Source organism: Varroa jacobsoni, unplaced genomic scaffold, assembly GCF_002532875.2.
Source record: "Varroa jacobsoni isolate VJ856 unplaced genomic scaffold, vjacob_1.0 scaffold_394, whole genome shotgun sequence".
Classification (NCBI taxonomy): Eukaryota; Metazoa; Arthropoda; class Arachnida; order Mesostigmata; family Varroidae; genus Varroa; species Varroa jacobsoni.
Genome location: NW_019213296.1, coordinates 133,959 through 157,172, shown reverse-complemented (window position 1 = coordinate 157,172; position 23,214 = coordinate 133,959). Strand labels below are relative to the sequence as shown.

At 41.3% G+C, this 23,214-nt stretch overlaps 1 protein-coding gene across 1 annotated transcript in view; it reads right to left on the bottom strand.

Annotated features, from left to right (window-relative positions):
- Positions 1-5,994, bottom strand: part of Pi3K59F (phosphatidylinositol 3-kinase 59F) — a 13,486-nt gene extending 7,492 nt beyond the window's left edge. Inside the window, exons 1-8 of the mRNA XM_086968122.1 lie at positions 5,379-5,994; positions 3,618-3,830; positions 2,777-2,919; positions 1,747-1,871; positions 1,288-1,398; positions 914-1,096; positions 538-710; positions 180-322 (exon numbers count right to left, since the gene is read on the bottom strand). Coding sequence (XP_086824248.1) covers positions 180-322; positions 538-710; positions 914-1,096; positions 1,288-1,398; positions 1,747-1,871; positions 2,777-2,919; positions 3,618-3,830; positions 5,379-5,464 — 1,177 coding nt within the window. The 5' untranslated portion in view covers positions 5,465-5,994. The remainder of the gene's footprint in view (positions 1-179; positions 323-537; positions 711-913; positions 1,097-1,287; positions 1,399-1,746; positions 1,872-2,776; positions 2,920-3,617; positions 3,831-5,378) is intronic.
- Positions 5,995-23,214: the final 17,220 nt, after the last annotated feature.

Sequence of the window (23,214 nt, the reverse complement as noted above, 5' to 3'; positions counted from 1 at the left end):
TATATATTATAATTTTCTTTATCCGCTAAGCGTGATAATATGATCAGTAGCGAACATTCGTTCATGTTTTACAAAATTCTATGAGACCAATCGGAAGTAATTACGCACTTCACTTGGAGGAATACAAGAAAGCAACGTCAGCCAATCAGAAACGCAACGAAAATAACAAATGCCTTTACCTAAAAGTTCGAGGGCGTCTTCGACATCCATGGGTTCCCATTGACGCATTAGTTCGAGGGCTTGAAACGTCTCTTCGTCGACATCCCACCGTACACAATGGACGAACTTAGCCAAAGCTTTCTTTTGATCTTTAAGGTAAAACCTGTAATAGGCGAAAAACCCTTTATTATATTCGAAAGTGCACTGTGGAATAACTTGGTTGGATCAATTTGCTACCTTATAATAAGTAATACAGTCTTGATGACTATTTTAATACTTTACGACGGTACGTGCTTCGGACAAGTGATCCGTGGGCTCGTCTCTCATCACTGAATAAACTGATGAGGATTTTTTTGTGTGTTAAATGATAATAAGCACCTGAACTTCCATACGAGATCTTGCTCGTCTGCCGTAAGCGGTGTTGTAGAGCACTTGTTGACAATTCGATTAAGCTGATCTCGGATGTTCGCATTTGGCTTGAGATCTTTATCGATCAGCTGGGTGCGTTGATTTCGAGATAATTTATGATGTTTATCCTCTACCAGATTTTCCTGCAATCGAAATAGGCAAACGCTTTTTTGCCTGGAAAGTGTTTTTTGCTTTGGAAAGTGATAATTGCGCCTTGATAAGTTGTTCAAATATATACACAATTATGGCTCACGCACGTTAACATGCAAAATGTACGCGTTAATGATTTCTCTCACAGATATTACCCATGCTATAAGAAGTGACCTGTGAACGGCACGGCACTTACATGCCAAACATCTGGGTCGAACATGGTGGCTAACTTTGCTTCGCTAGGGCGTGCAGCCGAGTCTTCTTTTGGGGGCCAAGGAAGGTTATTGTGGCATTGTGTGTCAAGATCTTTTTCAAAATATACGACCATATGCTCAATATCATGGTATACCACGCGGGGAAACTCGATCATTAGGAACATCTGGAAGAATGGCATTAACGCAAACAAAAGTCGAGACTAAAAGTTAAAAGCGGTAACTTAATTAACGTACTCCGATTTAATCACATTGCTGGTTTCTCCATTTATTAGAATGTATTATATACAAGTAAATGGTACTTTCGTCAAGTTTTCCTCCCTTATTGGGCTACTCTAACTAAACAGTTGTAACTCACTTGCTGCGATTTTTTTTTCTCGTTGTTATTCAATATCTCAATCTCACGGAACGTCAGCCTGTCCATCCAATCTACCCGCGCCATTTCGCCATTATGATGCTTTTTTGTTAACTGAAAATGAATTCAACAGCCATAAAAAGGTATGACAAAGCAAGAAAGCAACCGAACGAAGACAAGGATTTAACTATTGCCGTCATGGAGACGTGTCTTCTTCATCATCAAGGTGACGTCATTTGGTTCAGATGTTTATAGATAAGATGCTGTGCAATTAACTGATACCATTTCCGCCATATGTATGTAATATACCGTAGGGTAAAATAGTCTATAACATATGAAGGTCACGTATATATTTTTCTTGGTCTCAACTGTCGAATTCTAGAAGCCAAGTTTGTATCTCGAAATGAAGACTTTGCTTTTATATCCCGATACCATGATAACAAAAACAAAACCTGTTTTTACCTTTATGAGCCGAGCCATTTCATCTTTAGCACCTGAAATCTTTCCTGGTGTTGACGTCGAACTCGAACCATCCGCTTTTGAGTTCCCCCACAGTTTAAGGTCGTGCATTCCCTGGCGCATCGCACCTAATATTGTAACGCACGGACAACATGAATAAAATAATATGCGTTTATAAAGTATTAAAACTGGAACTTAAAATCGCCTTATGTTTATAGCAAATTTCCCTATAATTTTTATTTCGAATTGAAATAAATTTTGGATGAATGATGACGTGACGTTGTTCGCGAAGTTTTGATAAAAAGAATACACATAATTACCGTAAACAAGTACGATAACATAACAATACTGGTATTTATTATTAAGGTTCTTTATTAAAGGTTTATCTAACAATAGGAATGGGTATAATATGACCTCCAGTAGGTCCTCAAAGTAATTAAATACAGTAATTTATTACCATCACAATTTATAATTACATGATCACATGCAAACCTTATCACATAAAGCTGTATTCATAATTTCCTCGGAAATCTCTTTTGAATTAGCTCTATCTATACTACTTTTATTTCTAAAAGAACTTAGACGAATTGAGCACAGTGGCGCCTGTGCACGATGTCAACTAGCTGTCCCGAACTTAATACGATGCCTTGTCCAAAACGTCAGCGTTTCCGCAATTATCGGCGCTAGGTCGTTCTGTCTACATTAATCCAATCATAAGCGTAGACATGATTATTTATTTATATCTCAGTTTACGCTAATTGGTTATACGCCAATTAGAGATCACGAGTTCGTTTTCAGCGCCATTTTTTCAATAAAAGAATCGGCAACATGACCGTAATATTACGTGTTTTTAAATAAAAAGGACGATACCGCCATTTCGAAAAGACATTCGTTGGGATATTCTTCCTATGCTTTTTCGATATATTCTAGTGTTGAGAGAATGGTAACTTACATTTGATAGCGACAAACAAATATATAATTCTGACTGGAAATTATGTATAATACGTTTATGTGAAGTTAGGATAAGACATGCCATGTTTGTTGAAAATTGATACTGTAGTTCCGCCTACTGGTACAGCGGTCTTAGGGCCGTGAAGATCCCAGACGGTGAAGGCTAACTGGGCATCACGAGGCAAATCCGAGAATTTCAGAGGAAGTGTCAACCACTCGTTCCAGCTGCAATACGATTCAATATTCAATCAAGTGCGAAGATTAACGTACGCAATATGGTAATGTATCGAAAATTATTAGTAACTCAAGTCATCAATTTTCATTGCGGTGTAACAACTGTACGTCTTGTAGCAACGAGATATCAACCATTAATTTGCTGCTTATTTACAATAGTAATCATACTGAAAAAGCGAAACAGTTCCAGGTCCACACGAATTCTTACTAAACCTCACCAAAATTTTTCCATCGTAAGCTACCGTTCAGATCAGTAACTGGATCTAGTAAGCATAACGCCTTATTATACCATTTGTAAAACCCTTATTACTATTGAATCACGAAATACAGCATAGGCAAGCTAAATCATTGCATCAACCTTGGAGCAAGACCCACTGAGGGTAATCAGTCTATAGGAGACAAAATATTACGGAGACCACCGAAACTGAACAAAACGAAATTAGTCTCAGACGAAGGCGCTCGTTTCCTCAATATCGACAAGTTGGTTGTTTTGAAAAAATATTAGGATATTTCATTAAAAACAGGAATGAACCAAATATGTGAACCCGATCGTTAACTAAATTTTCAAAGAAAAAAACGTGGCACTAGAAGAAACCAAATAGTCGTCACGGAAAATCCTTGCAAGGATTAGAATAGTTTAGCTGAATGAATGGCAAACTAAAATGCTATTTCAATAAGCAACAACATACTTGTATCGCGTTGTAAACGGCTTGTACGATGTTTGCGTTGGCAAGGCAAGACTGCGTCCGTCGGAAAAGATTTCGACCGTGACAACAAGGTCGGAAACGAGGCTTTGCTTTTCAGCATCTCCCCACGTCAACAGTAGCTGATTACGTCGCAAGAGAGGATTTTGAATCAGATCCTGATACGGTGGACGTGGCCGATCGCCTTCCAGAGTACCCCTGAAATACAAAATACACAACAAAATTTAAACAAATGAAGAATAGAACAGACAAGTAGATATCGAGAGTTATAAGAGGGCATTCCCAATAAAAACACGTTTAAAAAGCACACATCTCTAAACTAGAGTATCGATAAAATACAATGGATACTCGCGCCTCTAGTTTTCAATTGGTAAACTTCTGCTTAAATCCATGGTGGTTGACTTCGCTCGACCTTTGCTAGAAGTTATGCATATTAGAAGTATTTTAACGTTAGTACTTCTACCGTTAGTCAGGTAACTAGTTGGCTGAGCTGCTGTCTCTGAGATTAGCCACTGGATCATTCAACTACTCATCTATTTCCGTCACCCAAAGACACTATGTTGCAGAATGTATTTAATTACATCGTATAATATGAGTATAACATTTTGTTGCTTTCTGTCAGTTGTACGAGTCCCTATAGTAACAGAATGGCATGGGGGTGTCACTAAGACACCCGGAAAGCTTAACTTCAAGTCTAACTTGCTTTAGCCTTCAGATATATCAGTAGCGTAGTGTTCGGCGGAGAGTCTTCTTTCAGTCGCACCATTTTTCCAGGTATCGCTTCATTGAGCTGTCTAGACTTGTCATTTGGTACCATTTTTGTAGCATTCTATTATTCGTGCATAGATCCTTTATAGCTGCAATCTATTAAAAAGTCTGCATGTTGAATTCTGGAATGAGACATGACACTGATCAGTCATTGAAACTTGTACGTTTTCATCAGCAGTTATAATGTTATTAAGGGCGAGTGTGATTATATATTCATTTATTGTTCGTGTTAAGTTGTCCTACTATAGTCGGCTTTGAAGAAGTTACCAATGCCTTTTAAATGGCAATTTAACATCAATGCCTGTCGTTAATGGACGAAACAAGCTCAACCCGCGCCGCCAATATCGCACGGATTACTTGTCATAATCAATAAAATTTGACTCGTATCGATAGACTTAAGTACGTTGTGACTATGGGTAAGCAGTCAACATCAGGTTGACCCTAGACTGTCCCCACGTTGTTCCATATATTGTAAGTTACCACAAAATTGCCACGAAATGAACGGATTAGCTGTTTATATGGCTTTATCGTGTCGCCGCTGTTTGTTTGCGTGTAAAGCAACGAATGCACTCTGTGTGTCCTGATCCGTTATTTACTGTATAACAACCAGTTCGCGTTTGTTTTGAGGATTACTAAATGAAATGCCGGAATAATAATGAGCTTATGCAAATCGCAGCTCACGTCTATACTTCCCAGTACTTTCTCGCATCTTGTAGCTCTACGTATATAAGGAAATGCAGAGTACATTTCATATGATAGCCTCGTGAAGAAACGTATACTCTGTGGCCTAATCATTCACTACTGCTGTTTCGATTGTTGTCATTATTTTGTTTGATTGTATGTCATAAGCACACCTGGCTGCAGCCCGGTTGTAAGACTTGCAATCACAGCAACAGAGACAACTTACACAGCAGAATGTTTAAAGCGACTACCATCATTGTCATTAAACGTTTCCCTGTTTCCATTACAATTCCTTACACTTTAATTTTGAAACGGGCGTCGAGATCGGATGAGTAAACATATCGAAGCAGTTGACTGGTCGGTTCGCCATCCAGGAAATTCATCTCTCAGTACCGCTGTCGAGGCTTTTTGCCCCTCTAGGGCTTGGCATGCCCCGTTCTTCGCACAGACTTGCCGTTTTGTTTCTCCTTCCCGGCCGCGGGCCAGGGTCTCAGGAATTTCAAGCCAATTACGTCTTTGCAACGACGACACACGCGCAACCACAGTCCAGGCGAGAACTTCCTAAACGTTACCACCTTCTAAGGGCTGTTAGAACGCACATCCACACGAACAAAAATTACTCGAACTTCACACGCGATCGGTCACCAGTAACCGGATAGTGCTTTTCAAAGCAAATCGAGCGAGTAGAATTTACTGAGAGCGGAACTGAGCTCGACAGATATGATCAGCAATGAAACATCTCGGCGCACTCCATAACTTTTACCGAAACTAGAAAACTCCTCGTTTCACATACGCACACACACACGCACCCACACGCCAGAATGAATATATACGATGTATAGACTCGTACTTGTCGTGCTCGATTCGAGCACTCAATTTTACTGAGACAACTTACGAACACCTGGATGTCAACATGGACGATTGAACGCATTTCTGGTTCGACCCTTAACGAACTTCAAAGAGTCCTTATTGGCGGGCTGTTTGTGTGTGAGCGGAAAGGGCACCCTCCCTGCGAATGGGAATGCGCTAACGCGGTTCGTTTGAAAATTACTTTCCCCAAATATGGTCAAAAAAGAAAGGTCAATTACAGTCGGGATAGTATCTGATGTCTAGATGCTACGAACTGTGCTTAACTTTGAATATTCTAGAAAATACAGTCGTAGCCAAGCCAGAAACCTCCGCTCCTTAGAGACGATCCATCGAGACGTGCTATACTATATGTGTAGTGATATGAAGGATGTTTTTTTTCGATGTTATTGCTGGCAAAAAACGGTTAAGGTTCTGTTGTGGTATTCACATCGGGCCTTGATGAACTGTTCGAACTCATGTTAATCATGTTAACTCATGAAATTCAAATACTGAGGTAAGCTGCCCAAAAATGAGCCCTTGGCAAACCCTAGCAGGTGAGGACCCGCAAGCTGGATACTAACTACATCTCTATTGTAAAATGCGTCATTCGGATCAGCTGCCAGCAAACAATTATGGCGACTGGTTGCGCTTTGGGAAGTTCATGGTATCAATGTAATTATTAGCAATTTACACGTAAAAGCCTTTTACGTCGGTTCGGGCACGTTAACATAGTGAGCTCAAATGCTAGAAAATAGAATGGCATACAATTTTGATAAAAAATTAACCTTATTTCTACAAGAAGAGAAACAAGCTATGAAATAGTGGTATACCTGTCAAGGTAGGATAGAGAAAGCTAATACTCGCAAAAATATTAACTTAATTAAAAGTATTCAACAGCTATCGATAATGACGAGCTAGTTTTACCAGTCAGCCCGTGGGCCCTCTGCCCTCGGTTACAATAATATCGGCGGTGCATAGAGCAGGTTATGTTAATAAAGATCATATGTTTTTATTGAGTAACTTTCCTTTTTTATTGCCGTACATTAAGTGTCTGTCTATGCTACAATATGAGCTCTGCGCCTCCGTAGAATATCGCTTAGTTGTCAAAAGAAATTCGTCCAAAATTGTAGCTCGTCTCTTTTCATAGCATAGAGACAGGACATTTAGACAATCACGAACACACATGAACAGTTAACTACTGAGCCTTATCTGCCTACGTATTCATTAATAAAATAGAATGTTTCGACTTGAGCATCAATTAACCTGAACAGCAAATTAGTGTTACACCCATTGTAGATAACCCTGTCAAATACATCTTTCTATAATACCTTTAAATACTATAAATAGGTACTCAACCCGACGGTTATCCTAGGCCATGTCGTGACCAGGGGCTTAAATATAGAGGCAAGAAGTACAAAGATAAATAGGATTAAATCGACCATGAAAGCATATGATAGCTCGTGTGAAATTAAAAGAAAATATATATTTTGCTTCCAAGACTTGCTTGTAGGTGGCACAGATCTAAAATGGCATTTCAGCATAACAAAGATAATGATTTCCATACGGTTCACAAAAGCAGAGACTAAAAAGTAGTAGGGTAACGCAAAGCAACAAGGACAACGAAAAACATATTAAGGCTTATGTCAAGTACAAGCTATTCGATTACAATAGTTCCATAGTAGAATTAGTAGAGAAGGTTTTCCCGTTATTGCGTTTACGTCAACTGCGTAAGCGAATGTAGCAACTTAGAATAAGAACTAGTTGAATTTGACCAAATATTGGTGTTTTTTGGTTAAACTTGAAAGCCAATACAAAGCACACCACATTAGGGTCATTTACAGTCACTATACGGAATGATATGGTGCTACTTGAGCGGAACTGACAAGTAATTGTTTTACTTTCAAGTTGTTTGCAATTCAATTGCGATATTTATGTATTTTTTAACAGTATTTTATTATATTTAGCATCTCCTGTCGTGAAAAGGTGTTACTAGGCGACGCTGGCGCCATCTATAGATTGCAAAACAAACCATATATTACGTACAGTGCATTGAAAAAACATGGATATATTGCCATTATTAACATTATTGAATGAATGATTCGTTTATAGATACCTCTTCAGAGTTTTTTCGATTGTAGCTCATTGAGCTACGCCTTCACGTTTGCCAAGTTTTCATTGAAAGACATGTTTTTCCCGTGTTTTTTTTGACTGGACGTCAATAATCAAGTTAACTAACGCTCTAATCTTTGGTTCGCCGTGATAATGCATAGTATCCAATATACAAGTGATCCACTACAACTAATCACCTGCGATAGAGAGCAGGCCGTTACCTTAGCCACCTGCAGCACAAATAACTGATTTAGGTCGACGTACAACGGTTTTTAGAAGACCTCGAATTGAACTTCTCTATATCGGGAGAGAATGACATCACTGAACGTATTTGTTTTTGTGCTTCGTTCAACACGTCCTAACGAAGTCCTCAGTTGTTTTAAGAGTCCTGTTTCATTCATAATTCTATTAACTGTGATCCTTACGAGTCGATAAAACAACACTAGCTTCCGGAAGTTTACAGTCGTAAAAGTTTCTATGTAGCTACGATAAACATGAGAGTCAGGACAAGTTCAAGTACATGTGGCTATTTTTACAATTGAAGATTTACCCTTTCCAAAAGTAAAGACTTCATCGCACTACAGCAGGTAGAGCCGGTTCCATCTGTAAGCGACGATTAGACTTCTAGCTTACCACTTTTAAAATAAAAAAGTTACGCATCCAAATCTGACTTGTAGTGTTGGTATACACCGTTCAGAAGGTGTCTCATTAAATAGCTTCACGATGTGATTTTTCCATCTCGACGAGTTCACGCCACAGCAGACTTTGCCTTACTATATACAGAGCTTAATTATTTAATTGCTTTGCATGTTCTTGACAATTCAGGATTTGTTCGGTAAACAGCTATTTTTGCAAAATGTAGTTGAAAGAGACGTTAGCCGTTTTACCGCACTAGATGCTTATTCAGTTTCTAAAGGCTACACCTCATAGTTACCTTAAAGTATATTAGTAGTGTCCCTTCACAGCTGACAGTTTTTCCTTTTTGAGCAGACCTCGAAACCGCCGTTCGTTGCATTGCTGCAAGAACCTTCTGTCAGGATAACAAAAGGCAGGAGAACTGAGTATCGTGTTTACCGCTTTTTTGGGTCCCTCTGATTAGTTGACGAATGTGTGGCCACTGTATGATCGCGAGAAGAACTCCAAAGGCTGTCCTGTCCAAAGGCTGAGGTATTTTCGGTGCTTCCACGCTACTACTCGCACAATCAAAACGAAAAATTAAGAAATATACGTCCACGTGCCAATATTACAGAGATATTCCGATAGGAATTCGAGAAGGAGGTACGCGTTTGTTCTTTTGTATCTAAACAACCTCACCATTTAGTGATTGGTATGCCGAAATAGTAAAAAGAGTACAACTAATAATACTATGATTACCTGATCGAAAAGACTTATTAAGATGAATATTTTTCCTGGTTGAAGATACGCAGATATTTGACGAGAGACTGCGGAAGTCGTCTTTAAGCGTTCAATGTACAGTAAAATCTCATCGATCAAACAGCGAAGCGAAATATAAACTACTGCCTTGCTTATCTATTGATTATAGGTTGTTATACTATTTGACAAGTGTTGAAAATCGTAATAATAATATATACGAGATTAGTATAATAGTATATACGAGATTTTTTACTTCAAATTTCATTTCAAGTTAAATGTATGAATGAATTACGCCATCTAGCCAATATTACATAATCAAATAAAAATAATTCAAGAACAATGTACCATTACTTCGATACTTCCCAACTGAGTCACTCACTGAAGGAGATCCGCAATTACGTACGTACGGTCGTCGTCCACTCCCTGCACGAGACTCGGATTCTAAGCGACAGGTCCAGGTCATCGACATATTGTAAGACAATTCGGATCTATTCAAAAGGAGTTAGCGAGCAGCTTTTAACATTTATGCATTATAGGTGCAAGGTTAGTTTTACCTTTATGCACAACTTTATTCAACTGACCTTGCCACTGGTCCTATTATTATCTAAACAGTAAATGATTCGTACAGACCCCGTTAAATAGTATTAGGGGACTATTATGATCATTTAATACGAGACCACTCTTTCTGAGCATCTTGATGACGCATCATTTCGACAAAGGCGATTCACCTTCTTTAGTTTATGGTAATACTGAATGAGGGATAATGGCTAAGATAAGAACGTGTGCATATGCGTACCAGCAAATATGTGTTCGGTGAATGATCTCCTAAAGCGACTCCTGAGTGCATCGTCCTTCTCGCAGCTTTTGCCACCCTTCCTAGGGCAGCAAACGCCAGCCAGGCTGCTCGGGTTGAAAATCATCCTATCTTTCGGGGAGACGGAACTACTCTTGGGGCAAATTTATTTCGCCTATTTCCCTGCGATAGCCTATGAACTTTCCTGTATATCTATAGATTCCCTTCAGTCCATTTCGCCTTTCATGTTGGGTCTATCATTCATCCTTTTGGCAGGTACCATGAAATATTCGCGCCCTTCGGCCTCGCACACAACCGTACACGGGCAACGATGAGGAAGAGATCGCATATGAATGGAACCGCCTCAACTGCACCGTTAAGCAGCAAGCGAGGTAGTCATTGCTGTTATATCTCAATGGCAGGAGTTCGGTGATAGAGCAAGCGCGTGCATCGTGATGGACAGCACAGCCGTGCGACGCCCCGTTCACTTGGGGCTGTTGGTGGAGGAAGACAGAAAAAATCAAAGACCCCAAACCACTACAGTATTCTATTTAGAGTTGCCCTTACATGTTTTTTTTTGCAACTCCGATTATTCCTATCACTCGTATAACCCTAATGGGCCACAGACTGTTTTCTATCAAATTTTGCTGAGCGTAGCAGTACACTGAGGACCCATACTATCGCCCAGATCCTCTGATGAACTGTTGTCTGCTGGCTTTGCCATTACAGCAAAAGCCGTAGCGATGGCACAAGGAACCGGTAGATCCCCAAGTAGTGAACGGTGGTTAGGGGAACGAATAGAAAGAGGATAAGGGCAAAATGCGAACATAAAATACTTGATTGAAGAAGGATCTAAATTCGATAAAGGCGATGATCTCCTATGCGGGCGTAGACGCTCGACTTGGGAACGTCGAGCCTTTGCCTCTGTGGAGCGGAGCGCTGGCGGCGACACCCAACAACGTCGTCTTCCGCCAGGCTGAACTCGAGAAGCAGGAACTATAGGCCCAATCTGGCTTCGGTGGGCGGGAGGGTTAAACGGTAAGAGGCGATTTCGCTGGAGTGGTCCCTGCGAAAGATTTCTCCATTGTCGTCTGTTTGTTCGGCACTAGCTTTGCGGCTGAAAGGGGATTTAGGGATATTCCTCTGTCGGAGAGCTTTTCCGCTAAAGTAGGGTCGTAGAGTGAGGGGTAACGGGAGAGATGACGCGCGAACGGATTTTAGACGGGAAGGGTCGTCAACGGGGTCAGATCAGCGAAAAAGGCATGAGTTGGAGGCTCAAAAAAGGGTGCCTCGTATTGGAACCCGTTTTTGGGTGGAAAGGCTTGATCCCACCAAAATACTTGATAGCCAGCATAGTTGTCCTAGATTAGGTTAAGAATTATAGTGCATTTGATAATTCGAAGGAGACAAATTTATCAAACGTTAGCAAGCAGTTCGGAAACGTTGAGCGTTGCCCAGAAGGTACAAATTTTGCTCAGTCGTTGATTTTGAAATACGTACTCGCCATGTAGGCATAGCCATATTTATTTATAGCAACATATAGATCAAACGTCAAACGATTCCTTATATGTTAATTAGTACAAAAGACAAGCTGAAAAACGGGATGCCAAAGAATACGTTCAGCATTACAAGATAAGTGATAATAGCAGCCCGTCATGGCAATGACTCGGGGCCTAATTACGCACCTGTTCATTGAAGACAGAAACCAGTAATTTCTGCACGCGGCACCGTACGTGAATTAACCTGTTCACCACCTCTCTGCCGACACGTGCACGTAGGGGAACCTATTTTGCATTGATTTAAATGTTGGCGGGTTTCTCCTTGCCTATCAACTTCCTCGTTTGGCCCACCCCTTAACTTCCGGTCCGATCCAGAAGATGACACTCCACCTAAAAGTGCTTAAAATGATCCCCCATCCCCTGCCTCCGCCGGCAGTATCGCATTCTCCGTCCTATTCATCATACAGCAGATACAATCTCGTCGGTGGCTGCGTTCAACCCACACAGTGCCGTAGGGTAGGTGTTGGCAAAGGCGTCAGTTGTATCATTCGCTGGCAATTTTCTTCTTATCATAGGGTCGTTATCATCTATTGGGTCACATATATCTTGCATAGACGGCAATGATGATACGAGTAGTCCATGTTAAGTAGTGCACGCAAGATAGAGAAGCGGGCTTTTCACAGATGTCCGTATGCCGATGAGATTGAAGGCTCGACTGCGCTTTATGAGGGATGTATACGCATTTGAATTTCCGCGCCTCACATCTGGGACGACCAACATGAAGATCGTCTCTGATGAAATGATTCTGTATACGAGAGCCGCTTTTTACGCTTCGCTTGAACACACAAAGGGGATGTGGTTTGTGCGGTAGTTTTAAGTAAAGATTTTTTTTCATTTTGCTGCTGTTACTAGCGAAAGCATGGTCTCTTGTCGGTCTTGGAAGTAACTGCGTGCAAAAAAACTGATGACGTTCGCATCGGTCCAGTATTTGCATTGTATAATGATGTGTGATCTAGTCAATTATATACTGTATATATTGTATAGAAGTGTATTTGATATATGGTGAAATATGTGACAATGAAAGCTAAACTATGCACGTTTACATGCGCATAAAGGCTTAGCTATGTAAGTTAGAAGTAGTGAGATTTTATCTACTCATACCTAACGTCACGCGTCTCTTAAGACGTTTAAACTTCTCATATTGTCGCCTGTTTTTTAGATAGATTCTTTGTAATCCATGTACACAGCTTGGCAAATGCGATAATGCAACCGACCTTACTTTTATAGCTCTTTGCCTTAGCTTCTTTTAGTTACGACTGGTTAACCTATAACTTAATATTTCTTGTATATATCCGTGCGTATACAACTCACTGAATCCACTGTTTTCTCTTTTGTGTTAATTCCAGAGGTTCGAGCCTGTCCCGCGCGTACTACGAATTCGGTTCTTGATACTGATTGCTTTTGTACCAGCTATTAGAATGCCAAGCCTTTCGATTAGTTCTGTATAGATATCTGCTTAAGTACACATCTGCGTAACATACACCTTCATCGAGGTCTGTCTACGACCGTTTCCGGGCGGTAGCAACGTTTTGATAGCTCTGCCGGAGCCCGCAATTCGGCGAAGGGCTATGCCCTCTTCTAACCTCGTCTCACCTCTAACAGTCTTGACACAGAACCCATGTACTAGACATCACTGAGCCCTTTCATGTATTCCGTCATGTCTGAAAGTGCACAAACACGCACGGAAGGTAGCATACGACCGTGACAAACTGAAAGGTGACTAGGACGGGGACGGTGATGCTAATCTTGATGCTTCTTCTTGTGTTTTAGTTTGAGAAACACACATTAACATGTGCAAACAATGCTTTGTCAATAAAGATGAGACTATTATTGCCACAGTATAACATCTTGAATTAACAGTTTTGTCTTAGCCAGCCTAACGACGCATGGCTAAACGTCCTAGCAGTTGTGTCGAATAAGCGATTAGGTAGATCACTATCCACTATTGTTGTTCTGAGTATGTTTATATGTTTGCACAACATACGCCCGTTCTAATAACGAGCGTTTGGCGGAACCATTGCTGACGTTCTAGTTGTGCATCGCTTCTCGTTTTTTGCCTCCGTTCGCTCTCTCAGACCGCCTCTACGCCGTTAGCACGAATAATGAAATAAGTCCCCTCCCTCCCCTCAATCCATTCGTCGTTCTAGTTAGCGGTACGATGGTAGAAACGTGATCATGGCCACCGGTGATCATCGTTACATCGTCGTTAGTGTCAGGTGCCGTAATGGCCGACATCGCCCCCGACCATAAAGGGTGACCGTCAGATGACGGGGGCCACAAAGGATCCGACGAGGCCGGCAGCTTCAAGCGATCCGTTCATCGTACAACTGCGCGCGAGTTACACACAGCCTGAGATCAAAGGGGCCACCCGCCCGGTAAAGTCGCCCGAAGGCCTGCTTAGGCTTTTTTCGGCCCATATTCCCACTTCTTCCTTTTTGCCTGTCCGTTTTCCTTTGTACGAGCAATCTCTGGGCTATGACTTGCATAACCTGTTGGCCGAAGATCTAACCCTACACTCATAGAACAAAAGCTAATCTAAAGGAAGCATACATGGCGGAAGACGCGCATATTGATGGTGTTAGCTAGCAGCAGAACGCAACAACTCAACAGCGCCCATTATTTAATGCGGAATTTCCTTCTTGTTTCGGACCTTCAGAGCTGCTACCTTCAAGGCACATAACCGGTCCAAGTAAATTGTTCAAGCCTGTTTCCTTTACAGGAAAAGGTAGGTGGTTGCAGTGTATACGACACCCTGCATGCATAAACGTATTCGCCCCATACACGGGTTCTTATGCAGTTATTTAGATACGATAGTGCATGACCAGGCTTAACTTTGATATCTGCAGAAAGGATATGTATTTTTACGTATGTCTGGCAAGAAGTTGGGCCTCTAAAGTAGACTCCGTGTTTATAACTGATTACCGATTGCGCGGTCCACCATATTTTTACGCCTCGCACAAAAACCATAATAATAACAATAACAACGGCCCAAGATCTATCATGATAATACGTTGTGATTGGTTCTATTGTGTATTCGCTTGAGCGCTTCATGCATAGAGAAGAAACTGGCTTGCAACCAGTATAACGTTTTGAACGTAATACACACATGCAGCCCTACCTTGTCTGAAATGATTTGCCTTATGACCTAACCTAAAGAACCCCAAACTGTATGTTTATCTCAATAGCCTGCTGTTTGTTTTCGTATCGGCGTTTCTTGTGTGATGTAGCTCCCAAAACGTCACCCCGCTGGCGTGGGGTCCTCGGAACGTTTGTGTGACATAGTAGTAGTACCCAGTGACACGTAGGGAAGTTTGTCTCTTGCGATTAAACGTTCCGCTTGTTCGGTCAATGGTCGACTCGTCGATGTTCCTATCGCTTGATTCAGGCAAAATATCAATAAGGTCATGTGGCGACTGGCATACGTTTAACAGTTACAATGAAAGACTCTTTATATACACTATTACGTTATAAAGATTCCTTTGGAAGGGACAAAGCATTGTTGTGTAACGTATCAGAATTAAAAAAAATACGAAGCTTCTTACTTCGAAGAAATGAGCTGTTGGTATTATTCAACGACCGCTGTTATTATAATTATTATATAATAGAGAAGGCGCTACGTCATCAATGAAACATTATATTGTTTTCCATTTTGGGCACGTAGTAATAAATTTCCAGTTATAATTTTAGTTGGACCTAAAGGTGTACTTTGAAAATGCAAGCCAATTATTATTGACAAAACGACATTTACAGAAAACCAATTATTGGCTGAGCCTCTTCTTTAGGTTTACGACCGGACGATTTGATATAAATAAATACGACACGTTAACAATACAATAGGTTTGACACAAATAAAAGCCATTATTGTCAAAATTGTTTACTGTTCGGGGAACATTTGAGACCCATTATTTCAGCCAAAACAGAATGATCAGAAATAAGCTGGGTCATAAAAGTACGATGGTATTCTTTTGTGTATTATTCTACTCTGAAGAATCGGAGCGGGATTTCGTAACCTTTTTATCTTTATTAAATAATGAACAACGACATTTGGTAGATTGTATATGTTAGTTATGACACCAGGGCGGACAAAGAATGATTATAATTTTGTTGAGTTAAGTATCTGGCTAAGTGCTTTGGTTCAATTGAGTTCGCGAGGTTCCACAGTGATTCTTTAATTATCTAAAAATTAACTTGGTGGGAATGTACGCGATAAATATGATTTTCGGGACATTACCCCGATACACAGCCTGGGTATGAAACCCAGGTTGTGCCTTTTTCAGAAAAGTGCATTTGTTAATTTTGCAAGCGATGGATCACCAAAACACTCAAATAAAATACACCATAACTAATCACTATGCATATGCATAGTGACCCGAACCCATTTGGGCTGACAAATGAATTGCTATCGTTTCCGCCATTGTTTACCGAAAATATTCAATCCTTGTTGTTCTACGAATCTTCTTCTTCGTCGTTCGACGAAAGATGCTCATTTATGCTTTCGCACCTAATACTTATCGTTGGGCGTTTCTGCCTGCTTCGCTATGAATGAAGCGACGCTATGAAACATTCAACACGTTGCAACTACATGGAGCAAATACTATGACTACCAATTGTGGAGCAAAAGGTGAACGAAGGTGAAGCAGCATTAAACGAAACAGGCCAACCAGCCTGAACCAAAGTACATCCTATGTATGTATGTATGCATGCATGTACATAAGCAGACGGCGCCCTACAATATAATAGACATAACCATAGGATAGAGTGTTATTCACAGCTATGTTCGTGCGGGTACATTTACACCGAACTATCTACGTAAAGGGGAGTCCTTTTAGGGTGTATCTCTGCAGAAACAACAGTACACCCTACCGGGACTCACGACAACAATTTGGCCTTTCTTCATCATTCTGAATGGGACGTTTGTATCACTTCAAACCCATCTCTAGTAGGAGCTCCTTGAACTACAATATTTCCGCTCTTCGCACGAAAATACAGCGTGGACCGGATGCACAATGATCATTTATCGCGCAGCCGTCCAACCATCTCAGCGAACGTTCACTTCATCCGTGAGCAGAGCCGAGCAATCCCGCTATTGTGTGGCATATATATGTCACTAAACCTAAATTAAATTAAAAGTTTGTCTGTATCTTATGTGGTCTGATAGAACTGCCGCAAACCATTCGCGCTACCGGTACAGATATATATCGTCTTACGAGAAATGCTACGTTGAGTGGCACGCTTTGCAAGGGTCACCGCGCGCGGTTGGCCTTCTGAATTGGTAGGCAGTAGTGGTTCTCGCGTAAATATCACTGTTTTATTAGAATGTGCAGTGACAGTGACTGCCTGCAAAATATCGGCCACGGACTTAATCCAACGCGTGTTTTGCTTTACAATGAACCTTTTGTTGGATCTAAATTGCCTTCTAGGTACCTTGAGCCGTGTGAAGAACGTGTTCAGGAGACATTGCTTCAGGTGCTAATATTTCAGGGCTATAACTTCGCCTATGCGTAGGTTTCTAAGCCAAGAAAATAGAGCTATGCAGAGAGGATATAAAGGGTTAGATTTAGCAGTTCAAAGTGGAGCGTCAAAATGTTCAGATAGGCCGTTCTATCAATGCTGGCTAATTGACCTGAATCTGCTAGAGACCTCATTGACTATAACAGTCATGTCGATTCGCTTGGGTGTTTGCTTTTCAAGGTATGTCCCTCGAACAGGTCACAAGGCTCGTGAACGCGCGCGTCAGAAAACAAAGGTTTTTCCAGGTTGGCTGTTGAACAACAATGGCACATCTGCTGCTCAGACTACTTTATCTGAAAATAGAAACGTCTGTAGTATAGTTAGTCCACAATTTGCACTCTAAGAGCGCTCCAGGGGGGCGAATCTACAGGTGGCGAGTGCGCGGGATCAGTACCTAAAGGACACCATTGGTAATGTTTATGAAAATGCCATCGCTCTGGCTCTACATTGAGGTGAAACATACCTGCACAAGTATCTTATAGCCGTAAGTAAGTTCGAAAAACCATAAAAATATCTGTAAATAAGCAAGATACTTGCTACTAAATAAGCGTTAAAAAGCAATTTGTTATACCTCCGAAATTAGCCGAGACCATTTAATGTGACACTCGCTTACTGCAGCACATGTTTAATTTTCAACGAGTGTCTCTTTTTTTCATTAAAATAACGAAACGGGCTCGGATTACGTTTCCACTTTTGACCGGTGGAGCAAAGTGGTCCGGCACATGATACTAGACGTGTTGCTAAAGCGAAGAAAACCTGCTCATTCTTAGGTGTTACACATAATGGATGCGCACATGTTCCGCTAGTCCATGTGAAAATCTGCAGAAGCAGGACAACGCCGTTCGATGTAGACGCGATGTCTGAAGATGTGAAAATTGACATGGACATACAGAAAGTGTACGGTACACGAGAGCGTACCGTTTCTGGAGGAACGTTATGTTGTCATTTCACCGACTGAACAGGGTGATCGTGGGTGAAGAGTCAAAAGTAAGCCGTTTGCTACCTGTAACATGAGCACAACGAATTAACATAGCCAGCGAGAGTTTCTGCTGGTCCTAGAAATGCCTCTCTACACGTTTTAGCCTATCGCTCCCAACTAGGCCATACACTCGGAGTAGCCCTAGTTAGAGAGACATTTGGACTCACCGGTGGCTGCACGACATGTGCAGACCTGGAAACGCGGGTCGTATGCAGATTTACGTAGAGATCAACAGGACCAGCTCGTCACAACCGACCACTGGGTGTGTGTGCGCCCCACAAGGCTATTTAAGGTCGCTTTCCATTCACGCTGGCTCGTCACGATTGGCACTGACCTGCGCCAGACTGGGTGGCGCTTCACTGGAATGCGTCGAGTAACTTCCACGATTATTTACTTGAGAAGGTTTCTGCTTTTTAGCTTCGATGGCCTCGCTCTCAATTTGGTTAGGCGTATGCACCGAGTAGATTTGGGAGACGAGAATACGATTGAAGCAAAGCAGAGGGGGGCTGTAACGCTAAATTATCGCTGACCGATCGCCTGTCGCCAACGGCCTGGAAACACGACAGGGGCCACGAAGTATCCTAGACGGTTTTAGCTATAGGTTATAAAGAAGACAATAAACGAATCGAGCTTGCTTTTATAAACTATTAAGGCTGAAGGTTCTAGAATCGGGCCATGGAATAGATTTCGTACACGATCGTTGCTCCATAGCCTCCTACCTGGAAATAGTCTAGCGTGCTTCGCGTGTGCTATTATTCCTCCCATATGTATGTGTGACGGTACGAGTCGAAATGGAATTGGCTGGTAATTTTGTCGGTCCTGGCCTGACTATTTTCAATGCCACCTGAATATGATGTAACACCATTCGCTCGTCTCTATACATATATACATACATATATATATATATATATATATATATATATATATCGAGAGAGAAAAAGACAGAGGAGGGCCGTCACTCAGATGGCGAAACAAGGGGTATTCGTGGCTAACTACAGAATTGGAATGAGTCGAGAAAAAGCGGAAAAGGGCACTCGTGAGTTGTGACATTCGAACGGCTGCTTGCGCTTTTTGCTCACGCAATCTGGAAGGAAGTGGTTTGCTAGATCGCGTTACCGCTATGTAGCTGCTATTTGGTACTGTTGATAGGTTTACAATCTATCGTTTTGGCTTTGTCTGTTTGTGCTACATCAGCGTTCTGTCACCATCTGTGGGAGCAGCTGGACTAACATCTTGATTTTTCAAAGCAGGTCGAGGGGTTATCGACTGCATACGCTTGAAGGCAAATGGGCAAAAACTAATTGTATAGTCACCCCACTGGAAATCGAAAACTTGCACGTACTAACTGTGCCGTAATGCCAAAATAATCGTCGTTTGTTCATATTCATCATGAAATAATACACATATCGTACTGAGCCTCTTTATGGTAATGGAAAAACTATCACACGAATCCTTCTTACGAACGCCATGCGGGTATAATTACGAGCCTAATAAGACATGCGTTATAAAAGATGTCTAAACAGTCGCTTAGTTGTGAAGCGTCATTAATATCGAACTTCAGCTACAATATCAATGCTGACCGAACTTAGCTTTGGAAACACTAACCGAGAAGGGCCTATTCCTAAGGACACCTACTGCAGGCGTAGACAACAGTATATTACTCCACAAGAGCTTCTCTTCGATATTTTCAAAAAACATATATATATATATATATTTTTACACAGCAAATCTCCACGTCCGCCATGTTTCTTTTGGGCATACATCATGGCTGAACATAGAACATTTAATTCAGCGTGCATCGAAGTTAATGCTTAACGTCATCTAGCGATCCACGATCGATTTTTTTTATCCTGCTATATCCAGACAGGCCTGGACAGGGTCGTTCGATGGCCACCTCGAAACCTAGCGTACATGTATGACAGCTGCAGAGGCATCACGATCATCAGCATCATCTTTAGCGTCGTGACGATCAGCTGTGGTTGTCGCAAATGAGCTCTCATCAACGTGGAGCAGCGATGATGATGATCAATTAATTAAGCCGGCCTTGATTTCCCCTTATTGATTGTTTACTGTTCACTTCGTTTTATTAAACGCGTACCCAGCCCGTTTTGTCTAGTTACCTTTGGCTTTGATGTTCGATCCTCATTTAGATTTCTATTGGCGCATCTGTTAACATTATACTTGGCTCGCTTCTTTATAACATTTGTTCAATCTATGTCTGTTTGTTCTATTCACGTGTGTTTTTCTCTGGTATTCGTCAAAAACGAGGTCGGCCTTGTCGTGGCCTGCCTCCGCCTTTGTTAGCGATATGTTCGATTAGTATGGATAGCAATGAGAGTTCTTCGCCGCACGACACGATCGCTAAAAGCCGTATAAGGAGACAATCGAAAGCAAAAATGAACATGCAGAAACGTACTCATAAACATACAGGAACGAATGCTACATTAGTTTACGCACTTCTAGTAATTGAAGACTCAAAATCAACAGTCGAATGAGGCCACGAAGACTCGACTGATCTGAAGCACTATACTACCATAAGGACGCCGAACAACTAATATACCCACAGGTCGTCGTTATGGTTCCTGTAGCCGATGAGGCAACTGAATTGCATTAGCGGTATCGACTCGTGACGATAGATCACTTCAAGAGATTTGGAATTTACGACAATGGATGGATTAGTACTGCACAAAAATAAAAAAAAAGTATCTGAAGTTTATTGGTTGTACGCGAAACTTGCTAACAACTCAGTATTAGAAGTTACTTACAAGGAACTTTACCGCTCTCATTTCGGCCACCTAAATTACCAAGAGAGCTACGCGTTTACTCCTAAACGTATTAGGAAACATCGCCCGTTGAAGTGTATCGCCGTTCTATTTGATTTCGTATAGTGGAAACCGCGCGAGCTTTTTCGGCGCCACTTCTTTTGAAAGGGATCCGTTATACATAATGATTACAGTGTTTCGCTGAAATCTATGAATGTTCTTCACTTATTATTGCATTTTGTTTATTCGTCTATCCTTTACTAAGCCGTAATAAAAATGTTTACAACTAGACCTAATCTATTATACTAAACGTAGACCTCAGACATGTATCAGAAATGAAGTACATTTGAGCTGCTTGATTTATCCGCCTTTTACTTATGTAAGTATTGATCAGGCTATCCAGTGGCATCCTGAAGTTCTCCTAATTTAATTTTGCAGTTTTCGTGTTAATTAAGGAGAGGACTGGTGCCGAGTAGATGCACGCTGGTAGTAGCACAGTCCTCTGATAAAAAGCAATCTGCGACACCTCATACCAGATGCACCATTGCCTTTAATTGGTTATACTGACATCGTGCGTTTTCTCTATGTGCGTAAAACGTATAGTCCTGTTGACGCCCTACCAGCGGTATGGCTGCAGGCGTCATCGTTCTCGCGACGAAGCAATAGCAATAGCATGATCGGATTCATTAAACAGAAAAACGCCGGAAAAATCAGTGCCGATTAGTTTGATTGCTTCGCTTTTCCTGTACTCTCTCTGTCTCCATGCATTTCTGTCCTTCTTAGCGTATCCGCTGTAACCAACAAGGCCCCATGCGCATCTGGCCAATTTACGTGCGCCTTTTCTCCGATAGAGCTCATTTACTCATAATAATGAAGTACTAATACGGTTGTTGTGTACGCTTGCCCCACAACTGGCTCCCTCTAGAACTTTTCTCTTCGCTGCCTACGTATGTATATTCTGGTTTGCTAACATATTTCTATTTGTTGGAGTGTCTCTATTTATCTATGTTTCTAATAATTCACTTAGCAAAAATACACGGACGGGTGCCGGGCTGATACGAACGAACTTCTCTGTTTGTGACTATACGATGAAAGACATTTTACTGACCACGGTAGCCAAAGCAGCTAACAAGACGAGCTCGGAACCAATCAAGCATAGTCCCGCTTACCTGTTAGGATGTGAAATATACCAGAAGAAAAAAAGTTCGCTTTAACCATCACTCTACCGGCTGTAGCCGGGTTAATTACGAATCTTTGTTTGTTTGTTTGTTTGTTTATTTTACAGTCGGCGCAGCCATGAGAAGAGAAGGAAGAAGATGACACGGCAAAGACGAACGATTCTTTAGAGGCCCTGACAGATGAAAAAGTCCAATTTGATACGAATCTACTTGGCCATTGTGTTGCTGAAGATACTTAAGTTAGGAAGCAAGCCTAACAGAGGCGCTAACTAGCCTAAATAGCCCAAACGTAAGGACAGAACCGCTCTTTGCTACTTTTGTGTGTATTTTTGCCTCGAACTAAAAGCATATGGATACTAATGAGAATCAAACGTACAAATGGAATCGATGGCATGTATATGGGCGGCGTTCGACAATCGCAGCATTATTGGTATCTATATGCCAAGAACTCTAGCTTATATATATATATAGACATCGCCAAGAGCGTTGGCTTAATTAAGGATCCGAGTACAAAAAATAAATATGGATTTAAACTAATGACGAACGAAGACAGATGAATGCGTATCATAATAAAGGGCTCGACATGTGAAATGTTGAATTTTTTGCAAGAGATGAACGCAACGGAAAAATAGACGGGGTACGTTCTTGGGGTTCAAGGTTTGTTACGGCTTTTCGAGGCGAACACCAAACACCCTCTTTGGATAGACTGTAATGAGCAATAGAAAACGTTGCTTATTGTTCCAACGTACTACTTAAGACAAACATACGGCCAGTCGATTCTGTTGTTACTTTTATTTTACAGTATTGGAAAATCAGCGCTTGAACTGCCACACACCGTTGCTAGTTCAACTTAATACTTTTCAAAATTATAGTTCTTGTAATCGAATCAGAAATGGCTGCCGACTAGTTAAAATGGTCGGCCAGATAATAACAAGGTAATCGGTAAGTTGGTCTAACGTAAAGTAACTAATATCAAGTTAAGGATTAGATGTGTTTAGTGGCGATTCGCGGCTGAGCCA